This window comes from Dama dama, chromosome 25, assembly GCF_033118175.1.
Source record: "Dama dama isolate Ldn47 chromosome 25, ASM3311817v1, whole genome shotgun sequence".
In the NCBI taxonomy this organism is placed as follows: domain Eukaryota; kingdom Metazoa; phylum Chordata; class Mammalia; order Artiodactyla; family Cervidae; genus Dama; species Dama dama.
The window spans coordinates 47,337,776-47,359,265 of NC_083705.1; the positions used below are offsets into that span (position 1 = coordinate 47,337,776).

At 42.6% G+C, this 21,490-nt stretch overlaps 1 protein-coding gene across 1 annotated transcript in view; it reads left to right on the forward strand.

Annotated features, from left to right (window-relative positions):
• Nucleotides 1-21,490, forward strand: part of ADAMTS12 (ADAM metallopeptidase with thrombospondin type 1 motif 12) — a 376,425-nt gene that overhangs the window by 339,593 nt on the left and 15,342 nt on the right. The window contains exons 21-22 of the mRNA XM_061129264.1: nucleotides 8,549-8,725; nucleotides 14,326-14,469. Of these exons, the coding sequence (XP_060985247.1) occupies nucleotides 8,549-8,725; nucleotides 14,326-14,469 (321 nt within the window). The remainder of the gene's footprint in view (nucleotides 1-8,548; nucleotides 8,726-14,325; nucleotides 14,470-21,490) is intronic.

Genomic DNA, 21,490 nt, shown 5'->3' on the forward strand with positions numbered 1-21,490 from the left:
CCATGTTCCTGTCCTTGCTAACCTAGAGTCATTATTGATTTCTCTGTGCTGCCTGCATAGGCCCTGGTGAAAGGCTTTGTCAGGTCTTAGGATTGGTTGGCCTTGGTTCTTCTGGGCAGCAATCAGGCCCAGATCACCTGTCACCGTGATGGGGCAGAGCCAGCCCCTGGGGGATACAGATGCACCCAGGTCATAGAGCCACTGGTCGAGATGGGATTCAGAGCCATTTGGCAGGAGGGGTGCAGAGGTATGAGCTGTGCATACATCCTCTGTTGCCAAGCACACCCTCCATACCCCCTCACATCAACACACCTTGTAGGCACCATTGCCTTCTTCTCTCTGGGGAGCCAGTTTCCCTTGATGGCCTTGACACAGAAGGAGAAAGACCTGCCCCAAAGTTTGGGGAGGCTGGCATCTGTTAGCACCCTCATCTGGTGGAAAACTCAGGTCCCCAGACAAGCAGGACCATGAGGTGTCTCACTGGCCGTCTCTGGTTCTCCTGGCAGACTTACCTGACAGACAGGAGCAAGGACTGTCATTAATCTGAAATAGGCCCCCTTTCCCAAAGAAAGGCTCTGATCTTTGGCAAGAGAGAGAAAGTAGGGCTACTCCCTGAGAAAATCACCACACATTTCTTTGATCCCTGCCAACCTCCCTCCTCCCTTTTTTCTGTTCTCATACTGTTTTTCTTTAAGGAATGAATGCTATTTTTTTTTCTCTTCCAACTCATAACAAATTCCAAAAGGGATCGAATGCCTGGCTACAAATTCTCTTCCATATCCAGAAAAATCTCAAGAAACATTTCTGTCCCTGACCTTGCCAAATGTTGACCAAGTCCTAAAGTTCCACTTTCCCATCACTGGGACTAATCCTTTCCTTGGAAATTACATGGCTCATAAAAAGGACAGATGTGTGAGACAGCTCACACTTTTGAAAAGGTCAGTCCAGTGTAAAATTCCAGGAATTCTAGCTGATAGAAAACTGGAATGGGAGAGCCAGTAGCTCTTGGTGGGGTCAGACCCCCTAAAGGAAGCCCTGCTCTGGCAGCTCATCCCTGCCCTGTCAATCTCTGGATCTCTTCTCTGTCGTGGCCAGGAGGCTTACTGATATACTTATTAACCCCTGTACCACTCCTGGTGTGGTATAGAAGCTGTCTCAGACACATCACCAAGGTCTGCCAGAATGTGGCGACCACCATATCTAAACTCAAATCCTCAAAGTTACTCCATTCCTGTCAGTACTATCCTATCTCCTCCCTCAGGATAATAGATAAACCTTCTGTCAAAGACCCCATTTAACTACTGAAAGTCAATTGCCCTGATGTCTGTTTTTTTTTTCTGTCATTAGGAATATTGAATGCGGACTTGCGTTTTTCCTAGAGATGTTGATTTAAATGTGATCTTAAATTTTGGTGACTGAATGACACCAAATTTTGGTGACAGCTTTTTGACTGCCACGTTATTAACCAGTCCTTTTGGATGTCTGAAGTCTAAATCATGTACTCGGAAAGATTTGAAGGGCATCTTAGTTTCACTGTTCTGTTGGGACTCTTAAACTTACTCAGAGGCAGACCTCCAAACCTAGAGTAGGCTCACCCCTGCTTTTACCTTAAAATATCCAGAGAGTTTGTTGTTTTAATCTCTAAGTCTTGTCCGACTCTTTGTGACCCCATGGACTGTAGCCCACCAGGCTCCTCTGTCCATGGGATTTCCAAGGCAAGAATACTGGAGTGGGTTGCCATTTCCTTCTCCAGGGGATCTTCCCAACCCAGGGCTCGAACAGGTGTCTCCCACATTGGCAGGTGGATTCTTTACCATCTGAGCCACCAGTGAAGCCCACCCAGAGGGTTTAGACTCTGCCAACTCAATAGTTTTCCTTTTCACAAATACCTTCTCAGAGGGACGAATTCTAATTTGATCTTGACTCTTTCTTCATTATCCCACTAACCACAAGCCCAGATCCAGAGACACTTTAATCTCATGGGACTAAGGGTATGCCACAACCTCACCTGAAGCCACAGGGATCACACCTGAGGTCCCCCAGATTACTCACCAGAAACTCCCCACTGCTGTGTGTGCAGTCTAAATTACAGCTGTTTTACAGGCTTCTGTCTCCAGCACCATTCATCTCCTTGATGGAGTCCTGATACAACTGTTGTGAACATTTTCTCATATTTGTGACAGTAAAATGAGCCTGTGTATTAAGATCTGTACCTTTACAAAGTCCAGAAGTTGTTTTTGGAATGACTTGCTTCTTCTTCATGCATTGATCTGTCCGAAACAAAGTTAAGATCATGGTCTTTAGGTTTGTCCCAGAGGCATGCTGGAGAAAGCGTAGTTCCACAGAATTGAGTCCTAGAAGCAGCACTGGGCCTGGGATCAGACATGTCTGGGGTGGCAGCCCCACTCTGTCACCAAGGTCTTTCCTGGCAGCTCAGATGGTAAAGAATCTGCCTGCAATGCAGGAGACCCGGGTTCAATCCCTTGGTTGGAAAGATTCCTCTGGAGGAGAGCATGGCACTCCAGTATTCCCGCCTGGAGAATCCCATGGATGGAGGAGCCTAGCAGGCTACAGTCCGTAGGGTCACGACGAGTCAGACAGGACTGAGTGACTTAGCACACTAGCACACACACACCGTCACCAGCATAGGGTGCTAATCCATTCTTCCAGCCTCTTAGGAGCTTTAGTTTTCTCACCTCTGGGAAATGAAGTACATCACATGGCCTCTACCAACCTCATAAAGTTGTACAAGTCAAAGAGTGTTTGTGAAACCACTTTGTAAATGATAAAAAACTGTTCATATAAAGCCTTGGGTGAACTTTGAGCTCTGGGTAAAGGCTAGGAGTAGTTCTTAGGTGCTTACTAACTTCTGGCTTCCTGGACTTGGGGCAGGGGACTGTGGACAGGGAGCGGTGGAGTAAGTCCTGTCAATCCATCAAGTCTCCAGTCCCCAGTACTAAGGAGTCAGGGTCCTCCGTGAACTTTGGCAGACTTGACCTCCCTGGTGTCCTGGCACTCACCAAATACCCCTACACACCTGACACTGCACAAGAATTTTAGATGAACAATCTTATTTTCATCCAATAAAGGACCTTCTTTATAATTCCCACTGAGGAAGTGAAGGCTTAGAGGGTTTAAATCATTAGCACATGATCAGTTGGTACTGATACTCTCAATTCTGAAAAACCATCAACTGGGGGACAACTCATCAATGTAATGACAGCTTTTCAGAAGGAAAGGAAACACTGCATAATAAATATGTATGCCAGTCTAAGACGCATGCCAATTTCAGAACATTAAAATTTGTCTAAGGGAAAAAAAGCTGATTCTTTTGCTGAAAGAAATGCAATAAGTGACAAAGATGAGCTTACAAAACCTTCAGTTGGGTTTGACACCAAAGTTATGCATCATCACACACTTCCTGAGTGAACATTTTGACTGTACCTCCAGCAGTTTTATAAACTGGTGATTTAACAACCTCTTTATTATCTCTCTCAGAATGTTAATAACTTCTCATAATTCAGTCTAACAGATTTTGATTATTTCTGAAATGAATCAAAGATTTTTACATTTTCTTGGAATGATCTGTCTCCCCACCTAGGCAGTGTTGCAATTTTATTTTAACAGTAGCTGACTTTATTATCTGTCACTTTTTTTGAAAATAAAAGTGGCAACCTTTTCTTATGACCTTGCATTTCATAATATTCAGTGCTACATTTTTTTTTGGATCTGAACTTTTACAAATGAATAATATAGGGAAAGAGACCCTGTCTTGCTAAGTACAGACTTTCATATATAACATGTTCCCAGAAACATATTGACGCCCAACGTGTAAAATTTCGTAACAGAGAATTGCATATTATAGGGGAGTTTCTGTGCCCAGAAAGCAAAAATTGACCTTCCAGAAGGAAAATAATACACTCAAAATCACTGCATTTATTTTCTTTTGGTATTATTTACTGTATGTCTAACCTGTTACCCACTTTTGGAAGCCCCAGGTGTTTTAGATGAAGGGAATCCCTAAGTGAGAAAAGAACAGCAATTAAAGAAAGCCTTTAGACTCACAGAAAGCATGAACCCAATATCACTTTAGATGAGGACTGATGTTCAAACCATGAGATCCTTTATCGTGGCCCCTTCCCATCTCTCTTTCTCCATCTGTACCCTCCACTCTAGCATTCTGATAGACATGCTCCCGAACAAGACTTGTTGCTTCACTCCACTTGCATAGTCATTCTTTCCACCTTGAATGTCCCCCGCACTGTTTTCCAGCTGAGTGAGCATTTACCCACGTTACAAGATACAGTTCAAGGTTTGGCTCCTCTTTTCAAGCCTTTCCTTCTTCAAGTAAAATCAACCACCTCCTCCTCTGTTCCTTCACTGGATTATGAACAGCTTATGACATTTCATCTTCATGACTTCTACTCATTGCATGACTTTTTCCTTCTGCTAGATTGGCGTACAGAGCCAGCACATAATTAAGTGCCTAATAGCAGAGAGGAAGTGAAGTGTGGGGATGGGGTGGGGGAGTAGACAGATGAATGAATTTTGGTGCTGTTCAAATAGAATTTTTGGAATGAATTATTTTTGAATGATCTTAAGAGTCTTATGAATCTGTTTAGTATTAGGAAAGAAGCAAAAAAGAATTATTTCCATGTCCTTGCTTAGTACTTCCGGAGAGCAAGAAAGTATTCTGAAACCAAAGCATAATACAAGTCCAGTGATCCCAGACACTTATATCACTATAGAATATGAAAGAGTTTAATCATCCAATTTATCCTCTTTTTTAATGCTAATGGAGAAAACGGAGGCTTACAGAGGTGCAGTCACATAGCCACTTGGTGTCAGGAGATACTTGAACGCAGTCTCAGTCAGTTCAGCTCAGGTCAGTCGCTCAGTTGTGTCCAACTCTTTGTGACCCCATGAATCGCAGCACGCCAGGCCTCCCTGTCCGTCATCAACTCCCGGAGTTTACTCAAACTCATGTCCATTGAGTCAGTGATGCCATCCAGCCATCTCATCCTCTGTTGTCCCCTTCTCCTCCTGCCCCCAATCCCTCCCAGCATCAGGGTCTTTTCCAGTGAGTCAACCCTTCACATGAGGTGGCCAAAGTACTGGAGTTTCAGCTTCAGCATCCTTCCAATGAACACCCAGGACTGATCTCCTTTAGGATGGACTGGTTGGATCTCCTTGCAGTCCAAGGGACTCTCAAGAGTCTTCTCCAACACCACAGTTCAGAAGCATCAGTTTTTCAGGGCTCAGCTTTCTTCACAGTCCAACTCTCACATCCATACATGACCACTGGAAAAACCATAGCCTTGACTAGACGGACCTTTGTTGGCAAAGTAATGTCTCTGCTTTTTAATATGCTATCTAGGTTGGTCATAACTTTCCTTCCAAGGAGTAAGCGTATTTTAATTTCATGGCTGCAGTCACCATCTGCAGTGATTTTGGAGCCCCAAAAAATAAAGTCTGACACTGTTTCCACTGTTTCTCCATCTATTTTCCATGAAGTGATGGGACCAGATGCCATGATCTTAGTTTTCTGAATGTTGAGCTTTAAGCCAACTTTTTCACTCTCCTCTTTCACTTTCATCAAGAAGTTTTTTAGTTCCTCTTCACTTTCTGCAGTCTCCTGATTCCCAATTTCAGGTTGGTTAATTTCACTATACTCATTTGAACACTAGGTAGGAGTCCAACATGGAAAATGTATCAGGATGGCTCCATAAATCAGAAATGACACAAGGAAGAACTGGTTGTGAGTGTATTATTTTTCTCTCTGCCAGTGGCTCCTGCAAGCTAAGAGGATTCTTCATTCTAACTCAGTCTGGTTTGCTGATCACATCAGTTAAGCAGACTGGCGTGGGAACCAGAAAATGGTTAGACCTGTTTGGTCGCACATGGGCATTAGCCAGTCCTTCTATTCTCCTTAGCCTGGCTCCTGTCCTCAGTCTAGTTCACAGGCTCCAGGTTAGGAAAACAGGAATATAAATAGCCCTCCTTTAGGGCAAGAAGAAAATGAATATAGTAATTGGCATTCGATACACCAAGGCAGAGCAGTTTTCAAAAGTGGAGTGATTTAATGCCCTGCCACTTCCCTCTTGCTAACTGAATCAGAGGCCCTTCTGAAAATGAAAAAGAAAAGTCACAGATTTAGTGAGTGCCTTCCTTAATATTTACTTCAACATATTAATCAACTTCATTTCCCCCTGAATGTCAATGCACTCTTTGACAAAAGGGTAATGCTAATTTGAAAACTCTAGGAATAACAGATTGTAGCAACAAATGAAAAATAAGAAAATAAGCCCGCATTGTACACTATGTCTTGTAAAATTCCTATCCCTAATAAAGAGCCCTCTTGTCTTAACCTTGGGTTATTTCCTGGAAATCTGTCAAACAAAGGGCTGCTTTGTGTAGAATTTTCTGCATGTTTGTTCTGTGGCTGATTTTAAACTGGCAGTTATTTCATTCTCTTTTACAGCATTCTCATTCTCATTACAGCATGGCAGGCAAATGAAGTTTTAAATTTGCTTTTGGGGGGCTGTCTGGCAAGTGTTGCTTATTTCTGAGAAGCTAAATACACTTGATTTATGGAAGCATTAGAGCATCCATCTGCCCCCTTTTCTCATGGGCCCACATCTGCTATGCTACAACCCAAGTTTTGCATTCAGGTGACTTGCACTATCTGCCAAATGGCAAAAAAAAAAGGGGGTGGGGATCAGTATTTTGGGAGGTACCTCTAATGAAAGGTTCTGAGAAATTTTCTTTCACCATCCACAACACTACAATTATGACTATTCCACCATAGCCGGAAAGGGAACATGGTATTTTACCAAGTAGAGAAGGGGCCAGATGAAAACATATCTTACAGCAGTGGGCTTTGGTGGTGGTGTATTTTCTCAGTCAAGATGTAATGAGAACATTTATGGAAGGATGGGGAGGGTGCAGAAGGCTGCTCTTTATCCCCATGGTAACCACAGAGTTCTTTGGCCCACTGGGAATCCCCAACTTCCCTTTTCTCAGAATTCATATATTCATTCCACAAGCTGTGAGGAGCATCTGTGCCATGCCTGGCCCCATGCTGGATGCTCAAGACGCAATGGTGACCAGGACAGATGGGTTTCCAGCTTCAGGGCAGTGAAACAGTCTAACAGAAAAGATGGACAGAATAAATAGAAGTTGTTTGACGTTTCAAGTTCTTGCAATGGAAACAGAGAAGAATTTGAGATGAATGATAAAAGAAATAGATATCCTTTGGAGAAGGTATCCAAAGATGACTTCACAGAGGAGGTGACATTTAAGCCAAGTCTAAAGGATGGAGGAAGGAAGATTCAGGACATAAGGACCACAGGACATAATATTAATCCACAGAAAATCCAGGGGAGAGGGGCTGAGGAGCTCAGGGCTCAGCCTCCATGCCATCTACCTTGGGTCCCCACCTGGGGGTGGGCAGTGACAAGACAAGCCGGGACTGGCCTTGAGAGACTAGGGTGCACAAGTAAGATGAGCTGAAGGAAAACTGATGATGATAGCATTCTATATTGACTGAAGACCAAGTCTTGGAAGCTCAAGTTATGATTGAATAAAATCTACCTAGATGAAGGATGGAGGAGCTTCCAAAGTCCAAGAGGTCAAAAAGTAAACCAAAGAAGTCCTCCTGAATACGCCACATAAACGTAGGTGATTTGGGGGCGGCCGTGTTTGTCGTGAGCTTCAGGAAGTCAGCAACCTGCTGGTGAAGAGTTCCTTTACTGGGATCAGGGTGCAGGGGCTGCTGCACAAGGTTTGGGCATGGGCGGGGGAGTGGGGAAGACCTCTCTAAGGGCTTGCCCTGGGCATGGGTTGGGAACACCCTTGGTGATGGAGGCATGCGATGGCGGCCTTAGGAGGAAAAATGATGGGCGATGGTGACGTGCAGGGAAGCCTGGCGGTTGGGCCAAGGAGAGGGTTGGCCTACTCCCGGGATGAAACCACTGAGCAGTTATTCACTTTGTTTTCCTTAAAAAAGGGTAACCAATCCTGTGTCCAGAGTCAGGGAGAAAGGAGGTTTTCAGCAGGATTCTGAGGGGGAGTTGGGTGTGTCTTGGCAGAGAGCTCCCCTCGTGGGCGGTTGCATTTGCCTCCAGTGAACACAGACATCCTAACGAACAGCTGCACCGGCGTCACCCAAGCCCACCCCCGCGTAATCTTCGGGCTAGCCCCGTATAACAGTTGCTGCCCCAGTTTACAGACATGACAGGTGAGGCTCAGAACGTTTCTGCAGCTTATCCAAGGGCTCACAGTGAGTCTGTGACAGAACAGCGTTTGTCACCCGGTTCTTATACTTCCACACCTGCATTTTCTAACACGGGGAGCCCCATCTTAGGGAGCTGCCAGAGTGACTCTTCTCTCCACGGTGTGTGAGGAAAGGCTGGTCACCAACCCCTCTAGAAGCTGGGCACTCGAAGCTGCGAGCTTTGTGATCTTTTGTGAACCCCCTGGATATCTGGGCATGGACAGCCTGACGCCAGGGACTCAGGTGTCCCCTTTTCTTTCACTCTCCATGCAGTGCTCCAGAAACTGCAGCGGGGGCTTCCAGATCCGGGAGATTCAGTGTGTGGACAGCCGGGACCGCCGGAGCCTGAGGCCGTTTCACTGCCGGTTCCTGGCCGGCCTTCCCCCTCCACTGACCTCAAGCTGTAACGTGGAGCCCTGCGAGGAGTGGCAGGTGGAGCCCTGGAGCGAGGTACTGCGCCTGGTGCACCATCTACACAACTGGGAAAACAGGAATTTCTGTGTCACCTTGTGAGTTCAGGGAAGACCACACATGCCTCAGGCCAGTGGCTGGCCTCTATTCAGCCAGTGACTGGCCTCATCAAGCCAGTGGCTGGCCTTCTTACATTCACGCCTTACACTGCGTGCGTTACTGATCCAAAGGTGGGTCACTTGCCCAAACACAGTAAATCTAATCTGTTGACACCAGGTTGTGGTGAAGGAAAGTGTAGCATTTATTATAGCTAGTGTGCCAAGCAAGAAGTCCAGGTAGTTAGTGTTTAAAAAGCTTGAATTCTCGAAGGCTTTTGGGATAAAGTTTTTAAAATCAGAATGGGGCGGGGGGATGGTGGGAGTAGTAGGGTGTGTGATCAGCTCATGGAATTTTTCAGACTGGTTGATAGTGAGGGAATCAGGAGTCAACATCATCAGCCTTCTGGGTCCAACCCCAGCCTTCTGGGGTCTACATGCTTGTGGGCAGCATATAGTTAACTTCTTCCCCCTGATAGGGGTTTCAATATCTATAAAACAGCTCAGAGGACATGGCTCAGATTATTATCTATAACCCTTGAGAAGGAAGTAAAGGTCTTTGACTTTGTTTAATGGCCAGCCCAATATTATTATTATTGTTTTGGTTTTGCTTGATTGTTTTCCTTTCTGCATTTTCTCACTTTGTGATTAAATTTACACTTGGAAATTGGGGAAGGCCAAGGAGGTTTTTCTACAGACAAGAGGTGGGTGGAGGACATGGTGGGGGAAATGGAGGTGGGGGTGAGGCTGTGCTGGGAAGGCCCCTTAGGGTCCTGCTCAGTTACAGGTGGGGAGGCTGGACAGGCCCAACAATTTGAAGGCTATGTTGTGTGATGTAAACTGTGACTGTTCAATGTTTTATGACCTAGTCCCAGTGGATATACTGGGGAATTGGGGTCATACATGAACCACCTTGATGAGCAGCATGTGGGACAGATCATCACATGCCCCTCTTACCCTGGGGATAATGGTCAGATCCTTTCCGCATAGTATGATTTCAGAGTCCTACTTCTCAAATGCCCAGATCCTTGTTTACACAAATAAAAAGAGGGATGTGTGTGTATGTGTGTGTGTGTGTCTCCATCCTGTGTTGCAAGGGCTGGGATTCTGCTTCATCTTTGTCTTACTTCAGTATGTGAAACCAAGTTACTGTTCTTTGGTGAAATATAATGATTTCATTTCCCTGGTGGCTTCAATAAAAAAGAAAATACTCCCAACTACATTATAATAGAAATAAGAGGGAAAGAAAGAACTCAGTGTGTCCATGCACTGGGCATTTTACTTACTGTACTTGTTTTAATTCTTGTAACAACCTGGATGGTAGGCCTTATTGATTCCATTTTATAGGTAAAGAAAGAATTTAATTGAGACTCAGAGGTTAAGAAGCTTACACAACTAGAAAATAAATTGTGGAGTATTAATTCAAGTTTCAAGTTGACTCTGATTCCTGTATTCTATACTTTAGAATTTAGGTGAATAGACATGGACCAAACAGAGAACTAAGAACAGTAAGTCAATAACTTTGCATGCTAGAAAAGGTAAGACAGAAAACCACAGTGTGGGATATAGAATTAGTGTCCAACCCTGGAAGACTGAACCCCCTCTTGCTTCTTACTGTCCATTGGGTCAAGCAGCCATGCTGGTTCCTCAGGCCCCTGGTGTTTCCTGAGGGCAACAACCACCACTGTCCTCTCTTTCACCTCCTTCCCTGTCTTGCTCTGGGACTTAAAGTGCCTACCATTCCCAGGCTCTGGACTTAGGCCTCTCAGCTTTCCATGTTTGCTGAGCCTGGTGACGTACTTAGTCACTCAGTTATGTCCAACTGTTTGCGACCCTTTGGACTGTAGCCCACCAGGCTCCTCTGTCCATTGGGTTTTCCTGGTGACAGCTTCCAGAATCCTGGAATTTGCAGAGGAGCTTAGATAGCCTTGTCAGAGAAATTGCAATTGCGAGTTATCCAAGATGACCAGTTGTATCTACTCTCTGGTTGTGAAAAAGATATTTTCTGTCTATTTCCTCTTCCTCGGAGTCTCAATCATGAGCCTGTTTCCAGAAGACCTCCCAACGCCCTTCTTAATAAATTGCTCTGTTCTGAGCAAACCACACAGTTGGAAGACTTTCCTCAGAGGGAACAGTAAGGACAGAAAATACTGAAGTTGGTTGAACATTTCCCCGGAAATGTCAGGGGACTGTTTAGGGACTGGGCACCTTTAGGTGCTTTTCCTGACCCCTCATGATGCTGCTCTGTATGTGCATATTATCTAATGGATGCCTTTATGGGAATGTTCTGGGGTCCTCCCGTGAGTGTCACCCAGCCTAAACTACTTGCCATGGAAAATACCTTTCAACTGTGAGAATGTCCCTCACTGGTTCGCAAACTTTAGCATGCTTCAGGATCACTTGGAGGGTTCGTCAGCACACAGATGTCTGAACCCCATCCCCATGGTGTCCAATTCAGAAGTCTGGGGTAGGGCCTGAAGTTTTGCGTTTCTAACAAGTACCCAAAAGATACTGAAGTTGTTGCTCTGGGGACCACACTTTGAGGACCACTTTCCCCTTCCTGGAGATTACTTGGCCAGGTAACCCTGTGTCTATATGCACACATACAGGAGTACAACAGGATCCCAAATGTGGGGTTCCTCTCCTTCCCTCCTCATATAGGGTTAAAAGCAGTGAATAAGTGGGAAAAGATCCGTGTTGACTCTCCAAGTTGGAATACTGGGAAAGCAATGGATTAGTTCTTTTATTGAACAGAAAGGTTAATTGTGTATAATTTCCCTGTTTTCTATGATTACCACCACACACATAGTGCCTAATGTGATAGGCATGATATTGGCAATCATAAGAGTTTTGTTATTGTTACCGTGCCATAATTAAGATTTTTCAAAATACCAAGATTTTTCAAAGTGCTTTTCAAAGTACTCAAAAGTATTTTTCAAAGTTTTTGGTGAATTATCTTAATTTTCTTCTAGAAACCTCAGGAAAATGAAACAATATAGCTTAGAAAATTATTCTAGTGAGCAAAAACCTGACACGTTTTAGAATTATATTCTTTCAGGAATCAAACTTGTCACCTCGAATTTATTTTGTGAGCATTGCAGCCAGTGCACCAGACCCTTAGAAAACCTATCAACATCACCATTTCAAACATGGATTAATTTAATTCTAAAACTTAATGTAGTGAGGAAGGAAGGCTGAGTCTCATTTTAATAGGAGATGAACAGAACAAAATTCTATTGCAGAAGTGTGCTCTCCATTAGGACTGTCAGAGCTAATCAGAATAAAAACACCTACGTTTTATATTTTGGTTTCTTGACCAGAATTCTTTCCATTTGACATATTGAACTATTCAGCATTTTCTGATTTTTTTCCCCCTCCTCTTATCCCCAGAATTTTCTTTATCAGTCTCCTTTCTTTAAGTCTTGTTTCACCACTGTTTTTGTTTCTGTTATTGCTTTTTTGGCCTAAACAATGAAAATATTTTTTCTCAGAGTTATAGAAGTTGGAAGTCTGAGATCAAGGTGTTGGCAGAATTGGTTTTTCTTCTGAGGCCTCTAAAAAATTCTTTCTGTTTTTCTATTCAGCTTGAGTGATTTCCACTACTCTTCTAACTCATTGATATGTTCTTCTGTAATATCTAATCTACTACTGATTCTTTCTAATGTACTTTTTATTTCAGTTATTGTATTTTTCACCTCTGTCTGGTCTTTCTTTATATTTTCTAACTCTTTATTGAAATTCACGTCTTATTCATTTATTCTTCTCCTGAATTTATTAAGCATTTTTATGATCTTTACCTTCCCTATAGCTCAAATGGTAAAGAATCTGCCTGCAGTGCATGAGACCTGGGTTTGATCCCTGGGTTGGGAAGATCCTCTAGAGAAGGGAATGGCAACCCACTCCAGTATTCTTGCCTGGAGAACTCCATGAACAGAGGAGCCTGGTGGGCTGTAGTCTGTGGGGTCGCAAGGAGACGGACACGACTAAGCGACTAACACTACAAGTACTACTATGTAATCACAGCTACTGCTCCTTAATCAAGCAGATTGTTTACCTCCACTTTGTTTTGTTCTTTTTCTCAGATTTTTGTCTTGTTCATTCATTTGGAACATATTCCTCTGGCTTCTAATTTCGCCTAATTCTCTGTGTTGTTTATTCCTATTGGGTAGGTTGGTCGCATTTCCCAGTCTTGCAGAAGTGGCCGTATGTAGGAGATGTCCCATGAGGCAGCAGCACACTCCCCTTTGGTCCCTAGAGCTGTATGCTCTAGGGGTAGCCCCCACGTGGGCTGCATGGACCCTTCTCTTGTGGTGGACCTGACTTCTGTGGGAGCTCTGGTAGGAGGGGCTCTTCCTGATCTGGTTAATTCCTAGGCTGTGCCTCACATGGTGGCTAGTTGCGTGGCCTGGGGATCTTGGAGCTGTTATTGACCTACTGGTGGGTGGGGTGAGGTTCCAGTGCAACTGGCTGTGGGCCCTGACAGGGTCGGGACTGGTGCTCTCCTGCTGGTGGGAAGGCTGGGTCTTAGGGCTTGTTTCACCACTGTCTTTGAATTGACTGAGTGGCCATTGTGAGGAACTTGACACAGATGTTCCAGGTTCCAATAGAGATACTAATATTCTTAATAACAGTGTGCATAACAAATTAATAGTAAATTTTAAAGAAAATATAATTCAATTGACTTTTTCTGTCTCGGGTTCTTTATTTAAAAGTGAATAAAAGCTCTTTTGGCAGTCTGTAATTTATTTTTACATACTTTGGTGAAAAGCATCCAAATACACATGATTGAGAAGAAACTAGGAACATGCTACAGTGATCAGATAAAACCACCAAGATTTGGACTTAACACAGCTGGGCCAGGGTCGGGAAGTTCCCCTGGAGAAGGGCATGGCAACCCACTCCAGTATTCTTGCCTGGAGAACCCCATGGACAAAGGAGCCTGGAGGGCTTCAGTCCATGGGGTCACACAGAGTCAGACATGACTGAGGGACTCAGAACAGCACAGCACCGCTGGGCCTATTTGTTGTTACCAACTTTGTGATATACTGTGACAGGCTAGGCCTCATCTCAGTTAACACTGGGCCAGTGCTCACCCAACTGGTTTTTTATCCACACTTGAAATAATTTTTTGGCAACCATGGGAATTTCTGCTCTAAAGAGAAGTTATTTTTAATATGATATACATCTATATCTTCATAACTTCATATATCTTTATGGCTTAACAATATATTATAGTAAAAAAAAGTTGCAGACTTATTTGACACATTCTTTTTTTTTAAATTTCAGAACTGAAAAGGAAAAAAAAAAAACCCTCTTACTAAATTATTGGGGGGGGAATGGGTTGAAATACAGAGTATGGAACTAGGGAAGAACTGTCGAGTATTTTTTAGAATAAACATTTGCTCAGCCTCTCCTGAGCATTCGTATCTTCCGGGTGCAGTGTCGCGCACTGCAGACACAGTGGAAAAGGACACGTCCCTACCCTTTATCTCTGAAAATGATACCTTGTGATTTTCACCTGACCTTGTCCCTCTTGTGGACCAGTGTTCCAGCTCCTGTGGAGGCGGAGTTCAGAAGAGAGGGGTGACTTGTCCAGGAGGCCTCTGTGACTGGGCTAAACGGCCCACGTCCACCGCACCCTGCAGCGGGCACCCTTGCTGTCACTGGGCCGCGGGGAACTGGGACCCGGTAAGAATCAGTTATAATCTCTCTCATTTGTTTTAGTCTTTTTAAAAAATAGCTTTTGTTTTCTTTTGATGTTAAAAGTCATATATAATTCCTGTAAATGTCTAATGTGTCCATTGATTTAAAGTGCTTTATGTATTTATTTATTTTTCATTGAAGGATAATTGCTTTACAGAATTTTGCTGTTTTCTGTCAAACCTCAGTATGAATCAGCCATACATATACATATGTCCCCTACCTTTTGAACCTCCCTCCCATCTCCCTCCCCATCCCACCCCTCTAGGTTGATAAAGAGCCGCTGTTTGAGTTTCCTGAGCCAGACAGCAAATTCCGTTGGCTATCTATTTTACATGTGGTAATGGAAGTTTCCATGTTACTCTCCATACATCTCACCCTCTCCTCCCCTCTCCCCATATCCATAAGTCTATTCTCTATGTCTGTTTCTCCATTGTTGCCCTGTAAATAAATTCTTCAGTACCATTTTTCTAGATTCCATATATACGTTAGCATACAGTATTTATCTTTCCCTTTCTGACTCACTTCACTCTGTATAATAGGTTCTAGGCTCATCCACCTCATTAGAACTGACTCAAATGCATTATTTCATGGCTGAGTAATATTCCATTGCGTATATATACCAAAACTTCTTTCAGTTCTATATTTTACCCTTATGCTTTCTAATATGTCTAAGTATGCTAAAAGGGTTGACTCATTGGAAAAGACCCTGATGCTTGGAAAGATTAAGGGCAGGAGGAGAAGGTGGGGACAGAAGATGAGATGGTTGGATCTCATTGACTCAGTGGACATAAGTTTGAGCAAACTCTGGGAGATAGTGAAGGACAGGGAAGCCTGGCATGCTGTAGTTCATGGGTTCACAAAGAGTCAGACACTACTGAGCAACAGAACAAAAACAACGCTGAAAGGTGACCCATGACTGACATGGTGCTCAAGGTTAACTATCTTGAGTTCAGAAGAGAAGAAGATCAAATACTTTCAAAAGAGAAGGGATAAAATACTAAAAACTAGCTCAGAGGAAGAGAGCCTAAGGAAAAGTGATTTGGGGTCCTAACCATCTTGGATCCTCTGACTTTTTCTAGAGCATATAGGAGTTGCATGTGCCCTGAAGCTTGAGGCTTATCATGATATAGTGAATTTCTGGTCACTTGTTGAATTTCTGGTCGCTTGTCAACCCACAGATTATCAGTTTGCCGAAAGGCCAGCATGTTTGATGGATAGACAAATAAAATCGTTAAATTGTAAATGGAGGAAAGTTTTACAATTCTTATGAAGTTTATTTATTGTAGAAATAAGACTATCAATGACACTGAAAATAAAATAATTCTCCCATAGAATGACTCTTCCATCACTCTGACTTGTTTTATTCTAGGTTCTCTAGAAAATAAAGCCTTGAATCAAAAATCTAATACTTTATATAAGAAAATACAATGTTTGGGAAGCAGGAATGATAGAAAAGAGGAAGGAGACAGGGAAGAAGGGGAATCAAGGGCAAGGTGGTCCATTCCCAGGGTGACTGTTTTTTCCTAACCTAGACTACTTGGTGTCTAAGAGCAGCTGATGGCTTGCTCTTGAAAGAAGATCTTTATAAAGCTGTTTGAACTGCTGTGGCTTAGTTTGTACAGAGACAAGAAGAGAGATTATCTACTGGCTCCTATCTCCCTGCATTGTGTAAAAGTCTCCCCTTCGATGGATAGCATCTCCCATTGTCCTGGGTCATTCAGGTGTGGGCAGGTCCCACTGGGTCTCACATCTCACTGGCAATAACAAAATTCAGAGTCAGGGTAAGAGGCACACAACAAGCCCAAGGGTTGTGCTTCCATGAAGTGGGTTGCCTCATCAGTTGGGGCCCATCAAAGGCCAACAGTGGGGGACAAGGAGAGCTAGAGGGTCTGATACACTAACCCTTCAACTATTAATATTTTTTAAAGTAACTTGTTCTTATATAAGTATCTTTTAATGGTTATAACATAGGCTAATGCAGTATTTTGCCAAATATCATGTCCCCAGGTAGTCTTAGGTTGATATGTTCTTAGTAATTTTCATTGTTGTACTTGTCTAGTTATACCTGCATAGCCATGATCAATATGAATGCTGGCATATACTCTTAAAAAAAAGACTCCTATTGGTGCATCCAACTTAAGGTTGCATCAGTCTCTGGATACCACCCCACTCAACCCATGAAGAATAAGATGACTCATTATGCCAAAAGAATATGGTACATTAATCAGTTAGCCTGCAACAAATTAAAAGTACATATTTTATTATTTTCATACCTTAAAAATGCCCAGTAGACAATAAAGAGTGACATCAACCATACCCTTAGACAGATAGGACCCATAGTAATTTCTATAAATGCCCTATGTTCATTGACATCTAATGTTGAGTTGTGATGAATTGCCAAAGGAGATTCTGGAGTCCACGCAAGCTTCTGGTTATGCATGCTACTAAGCTCTATGCCAGGGGCAGTACCCATCTTCCTCTGTCTCCCATGGGTCTTGTGAACATCAGAAAACAATGTCAAACACTTGTATTATTTTTCATAATAAGAAAATTTAATTTACATTCAGGCATCTTAAAATATCTGCCTTGGAAATTTATTTCCTATTTATTAGAGGTTCAGTTATTTCTAAAACCCAGTTTTTCCTCATCCATCTTTGATTTCACAACCTGAAAATATTGTACTCAACAAATAAAAATGTGTCTTAGAATTAAGTTCTTCATAAATACTCTGGTGTCCTGTGTCACAATTATAAGCATCACTAATCAAATTAAATGTGACCATCAGGAAAGAAAATTTGATATAATATGCTATGAATGCATATTTATAAAATGCTCTGAATTTGGGCCCATTCATGGGCATAAAATCCCACTGGGAGCTTCCCAGGTGGCCCAGTGGTAAAGAATCTACTTGCCAATGAAGGAGACCGAAGTTTGATCCTTGGGTCAGGAAGATCCCCTGGAGAAGGCAGTGGCACCCCACTCCAGTATTCTTGCCTGGGAAATCCCATGGACAGAGGAGCCTGGCAGGCTAGAGTCCATTGGGTCACAAAGAGTCAGACACAACTGAGTGAGCATGCATGCAATGTTCTTGAATATGTACCATACCCACCTCATCCATTTATCTGTTGATGGACATTTAGGTTTCTTCAGTGTCTTGGCTTGTGTAACGACTACTGCAGTGAACATTGGGGTGCATGTGTCTTTTTTTTCCCATTTATTTTTATTAGTTGGAGGCTAATTACTTTACAATATTGTAGTTGTTTTTGCCATACATTGACATGAATCAGCCATGGATTTACATGTGTTCCCCATCCCGATGCCCACTCCTGCCTCCCTCCCCATCCCATCCCTCTGGGTCTTCCCAGTGCACCAGCCCTGAGCACTTGTCTCATGCATCCAACCTGGGCTGGTGATCTGTTTCAAAGATGGTAACGATAACCCTATATGCGTGTGTCTTTTTGAATTATTCTTTACTCCAGACACATACCCGGGAGTGGTATTGCTGGATCATATGGCAACTTTAGTTTTTAAGGAGCCTCTATACTATTCACCATAGTGGTTGTACCAATTTACGTTCCCACCAATGGTACAGGAAGGTTCCCTTTTACCCACACCCTCTCCAGCATTTATTATTTGTAGAATTTTTTATTATGGTCATTCTGACGAATGTGAGGTGATACCTTATTATAGTTTGGATTTGCATTTCTCTAATAATTAGTGAGGGCTTCCCTGGACCTCACTGGGCAAGAATCTGCCTGCCAATACAGGAGACACAGGTTCAATCTCTAGATCAGGAAGATCCCCTGGTAAAGGAAATGGCAAGCTACTCCAGTATTCTTACCTGAGAAATCCCAAGGACAGAGGAGCCTGGTGAGCTACAGTCCATGGGGTTGCAAAAGAGTCGGACATGACTTAGCCGTTAAAACAACAATGATAATTAGCACTGTTGAGTACCTTTTTGTTTTGGTCTCTGTGGCATGTGAGGTCTTAGTTCCCCAAATAGGGGTTGAACATGTGCCCTCTTATATTGAAAGCTCGGAGTCTTAAGGACTGGGCCACCAAGGAAGTCTCAGTGTTGACTATCTTTTCAAGTGACTTTTGATTTCCTGTATGTCTTCTTTGGAGAAATGTCTATTTAGCTATTCTGCCCAGTGTTTTTTTATTGGGTTGTGGGCTTTTTTTTTTTTCAATATTGAGCTGCCTGAGTTGTTTGTAGATTTTGAATATTAATCCCTGGTCAGTCCTTTCATTTGCAGATACTTTCTCCCATTCTGTGAATTGTCTTTTCATTTTGTTTACGGTTTCCTTTGCTCTGCAAAAGTTTTTAAATTTAATTAGGTTCTGCTTGTTTATTTTTGTTTTAATTTTCATTCCTCTAGGAGGTGGATCAAAAAAGATATTGCTGTGATTTATGTCAGAGTGTTCTGCCTCTGTTTTCCTCTAAGAGTTTGATGGTATCCAGTCTTACATTGAGGTCTTTAATCCATTTTGAGTTTATTTTTTGTATATGGTATTAGAAAATATTCTAATTTCATTCTTTTACATTGGAAAACTGGTAAATTATCCAATTTTCCCAGCACCAGTTATTGGAGAGACTGTCTTTTCTCCACTGTATATTATTGCCTCCTTTGTCGAAAATTAATGGACCATAGGTACATGGGTTTATTTCTGGGCTTTCTGCTGTATTCCACTGATCTACATTTGTCCTGCCCAGGGGGCCTGTGTGACTTCAGCACCCAGGACCACCAGCCCAGCCTAGTTCCATCAGATCCTTAGAAGTAGAAAGCAGGAATGGAAGTCATATGTTCTTTATCTAACTATCTTATTTTACAGTGGAAGAAAGAGAGTGGTTGAGTGAGATCCAGGACTATGTGTAAGAGTGAGAAATCCCAAGTTTCCTGAATTCTGGTCCAGGACATCCAACACCCTTTATTAATTTCCCTTGTTCTTCCCTCTGTCCTGTGTTGCACACTTTGTCTACTCAGGATCAGTTACATAGTTGTTTTCTTATCTTTTTCCCCACAGAGAATTTGATTCATATCAATTTTATTCACTGAATAAAATTACCTTTAGGTTTAATCAGAGGAATCTCTGACTTTATAAAACAACATAAAGTTCCATGCTTATCACCTTGCTGTAGGCTTTATGAAGAACAGATTAAAATAAAGCTGTGGGTGTTAAGAAAAAATTGATGTTTCTCCTCTTATCACATTTGGAGTTTTGTGGGAAACAGGGTTTGGTAGCAGTATTCTGAGTTTCAGTAGTGCCGCAGTGTGGGTAGTATTTTAAAATCTAGTAATCTTGTTGACTGTCTAAGCCAGATGCAAACAATTGACTCATTGCAAAAGTCCCTGGTGCTGGGAAAGATTGAGGGCAGGAGAAGAGGGCATCAGAGGATGAGATGACTGGATGGCATCACCAATGCATTGGACATGAAACTTGGGCAAACTGCTGGAGATGGTGAGGGACAGGGAGGCCTGGTGTGCTGCAGTCCATGGAGTCGCAGAAAGTCGAACATGACTTGGAGACTGAACAACAATCACAGTCTTATTGACCAACAGTAATTGAAATGGCAGATGGAATATTTAGGGCCTGTAGATTTTTCCAGTATTTGGCATGCAGCAGTCTTTTTCTGTCAGTCAATCAATGAGTATTTACTGAATGGTCAGGCTATGTTTAGCACTTACCTACTTGCCATGCAGGATAAAGAAAGGAGAACTGGTTTCTTCCCTTAGGGAGATTTTAATTATATAAGAAAGATGAGGCTAAAAGTAGTAAAATATGAAATAGAATGTGAATCATAAAAGTATATGTGGTTCACAATAGCTGAAAGGTGGAAGCTACCCAAGTGTCCATCAATGGATAAAGAAAATGTGTTCTCAAAAAAAAAAAAATGTGTTCTCTACATACAATGGAATGTTGTTGCATCTTAGGGAATTCTGACACTTTCTATAACATGGAGGAAACTTGAAGATGTTAACTGAAATAAGCAAGTCACAAAATGACAAATACTGTATGGTTCCACTCATATGAGGTACCTCAAGTAGTCAAGTTCATTGAGAAAAAATTTAGAATGATAGTTGCCAGGGGTGGGACAAGGGTGGGTTGAGGGCTAGAGAGTTTCTATTTGGGAAAATGGAAAAGTCCTGGAGATGTTTGGTGGTAAAGATCATAGAACAATGTGAATGTATTTAAGTGAAACTGTATAGTGGAAAATGGTTAAAATAAATGTTACGTTTTACATATTTTTATTGTTATTGTTCAGTCGCTGTCATGTCCAATTCTTTGCGACTCCATAGCCAACTCCTGCAGCACGCCAGGCTTCCCTGTCCTTCATTATCTCCCAGAATTTGCTCAAATTCATGTTTACTCAGTTGGTGATGCTATCCAACTGTCTCATCCTCTGACGTCCCCTTCTCCTCCTGCCTTCAATCCTTCCCAGCATCAGGGTCTTTTCCAGTGAGTTGGCTCTCTGCATCTGGTGGCCAAAATATTAGAGCTTCAGCTTCAGCATTAGTCCTTCCAATGAACACTTAGGATTGATTTCCTTTAGGATTGCCTGGTTTGATCTCCTTGCAGTCCAAGGGACTCTCAAAAGTTTTCTATAACACCACAATTTGAAATCATCAATTCTTCAGTATATATTTTACCACAATAAAAATAATTTTTTTAAAAGAGTGTCTATATATATATATGTATATATAATATATTCATACACATTTTATTACATCCCCAGGATGGTTTTCAGAGCCCAGAGTCTCCTTCTGCTTCCAGGCGGCCATGTACATCAGGACGTTACATGAATCTTGTCTGTTAGGTGGCTTGAGGCCACACATGCATCCAAGTCCATTCCAAATCCTCCCTCCATTCCACCTTGCTCTTCTTCTCCCTCTTCCCTTTTTATGCTCTCTTAGCCTTCCTTGTAGCTCTGTGGCCTCTCCTCACACCTGATTCCCAGCCCCAGATCAAAACCAGTTTAGAGAAACTGGATTACTGAGGCACCAGG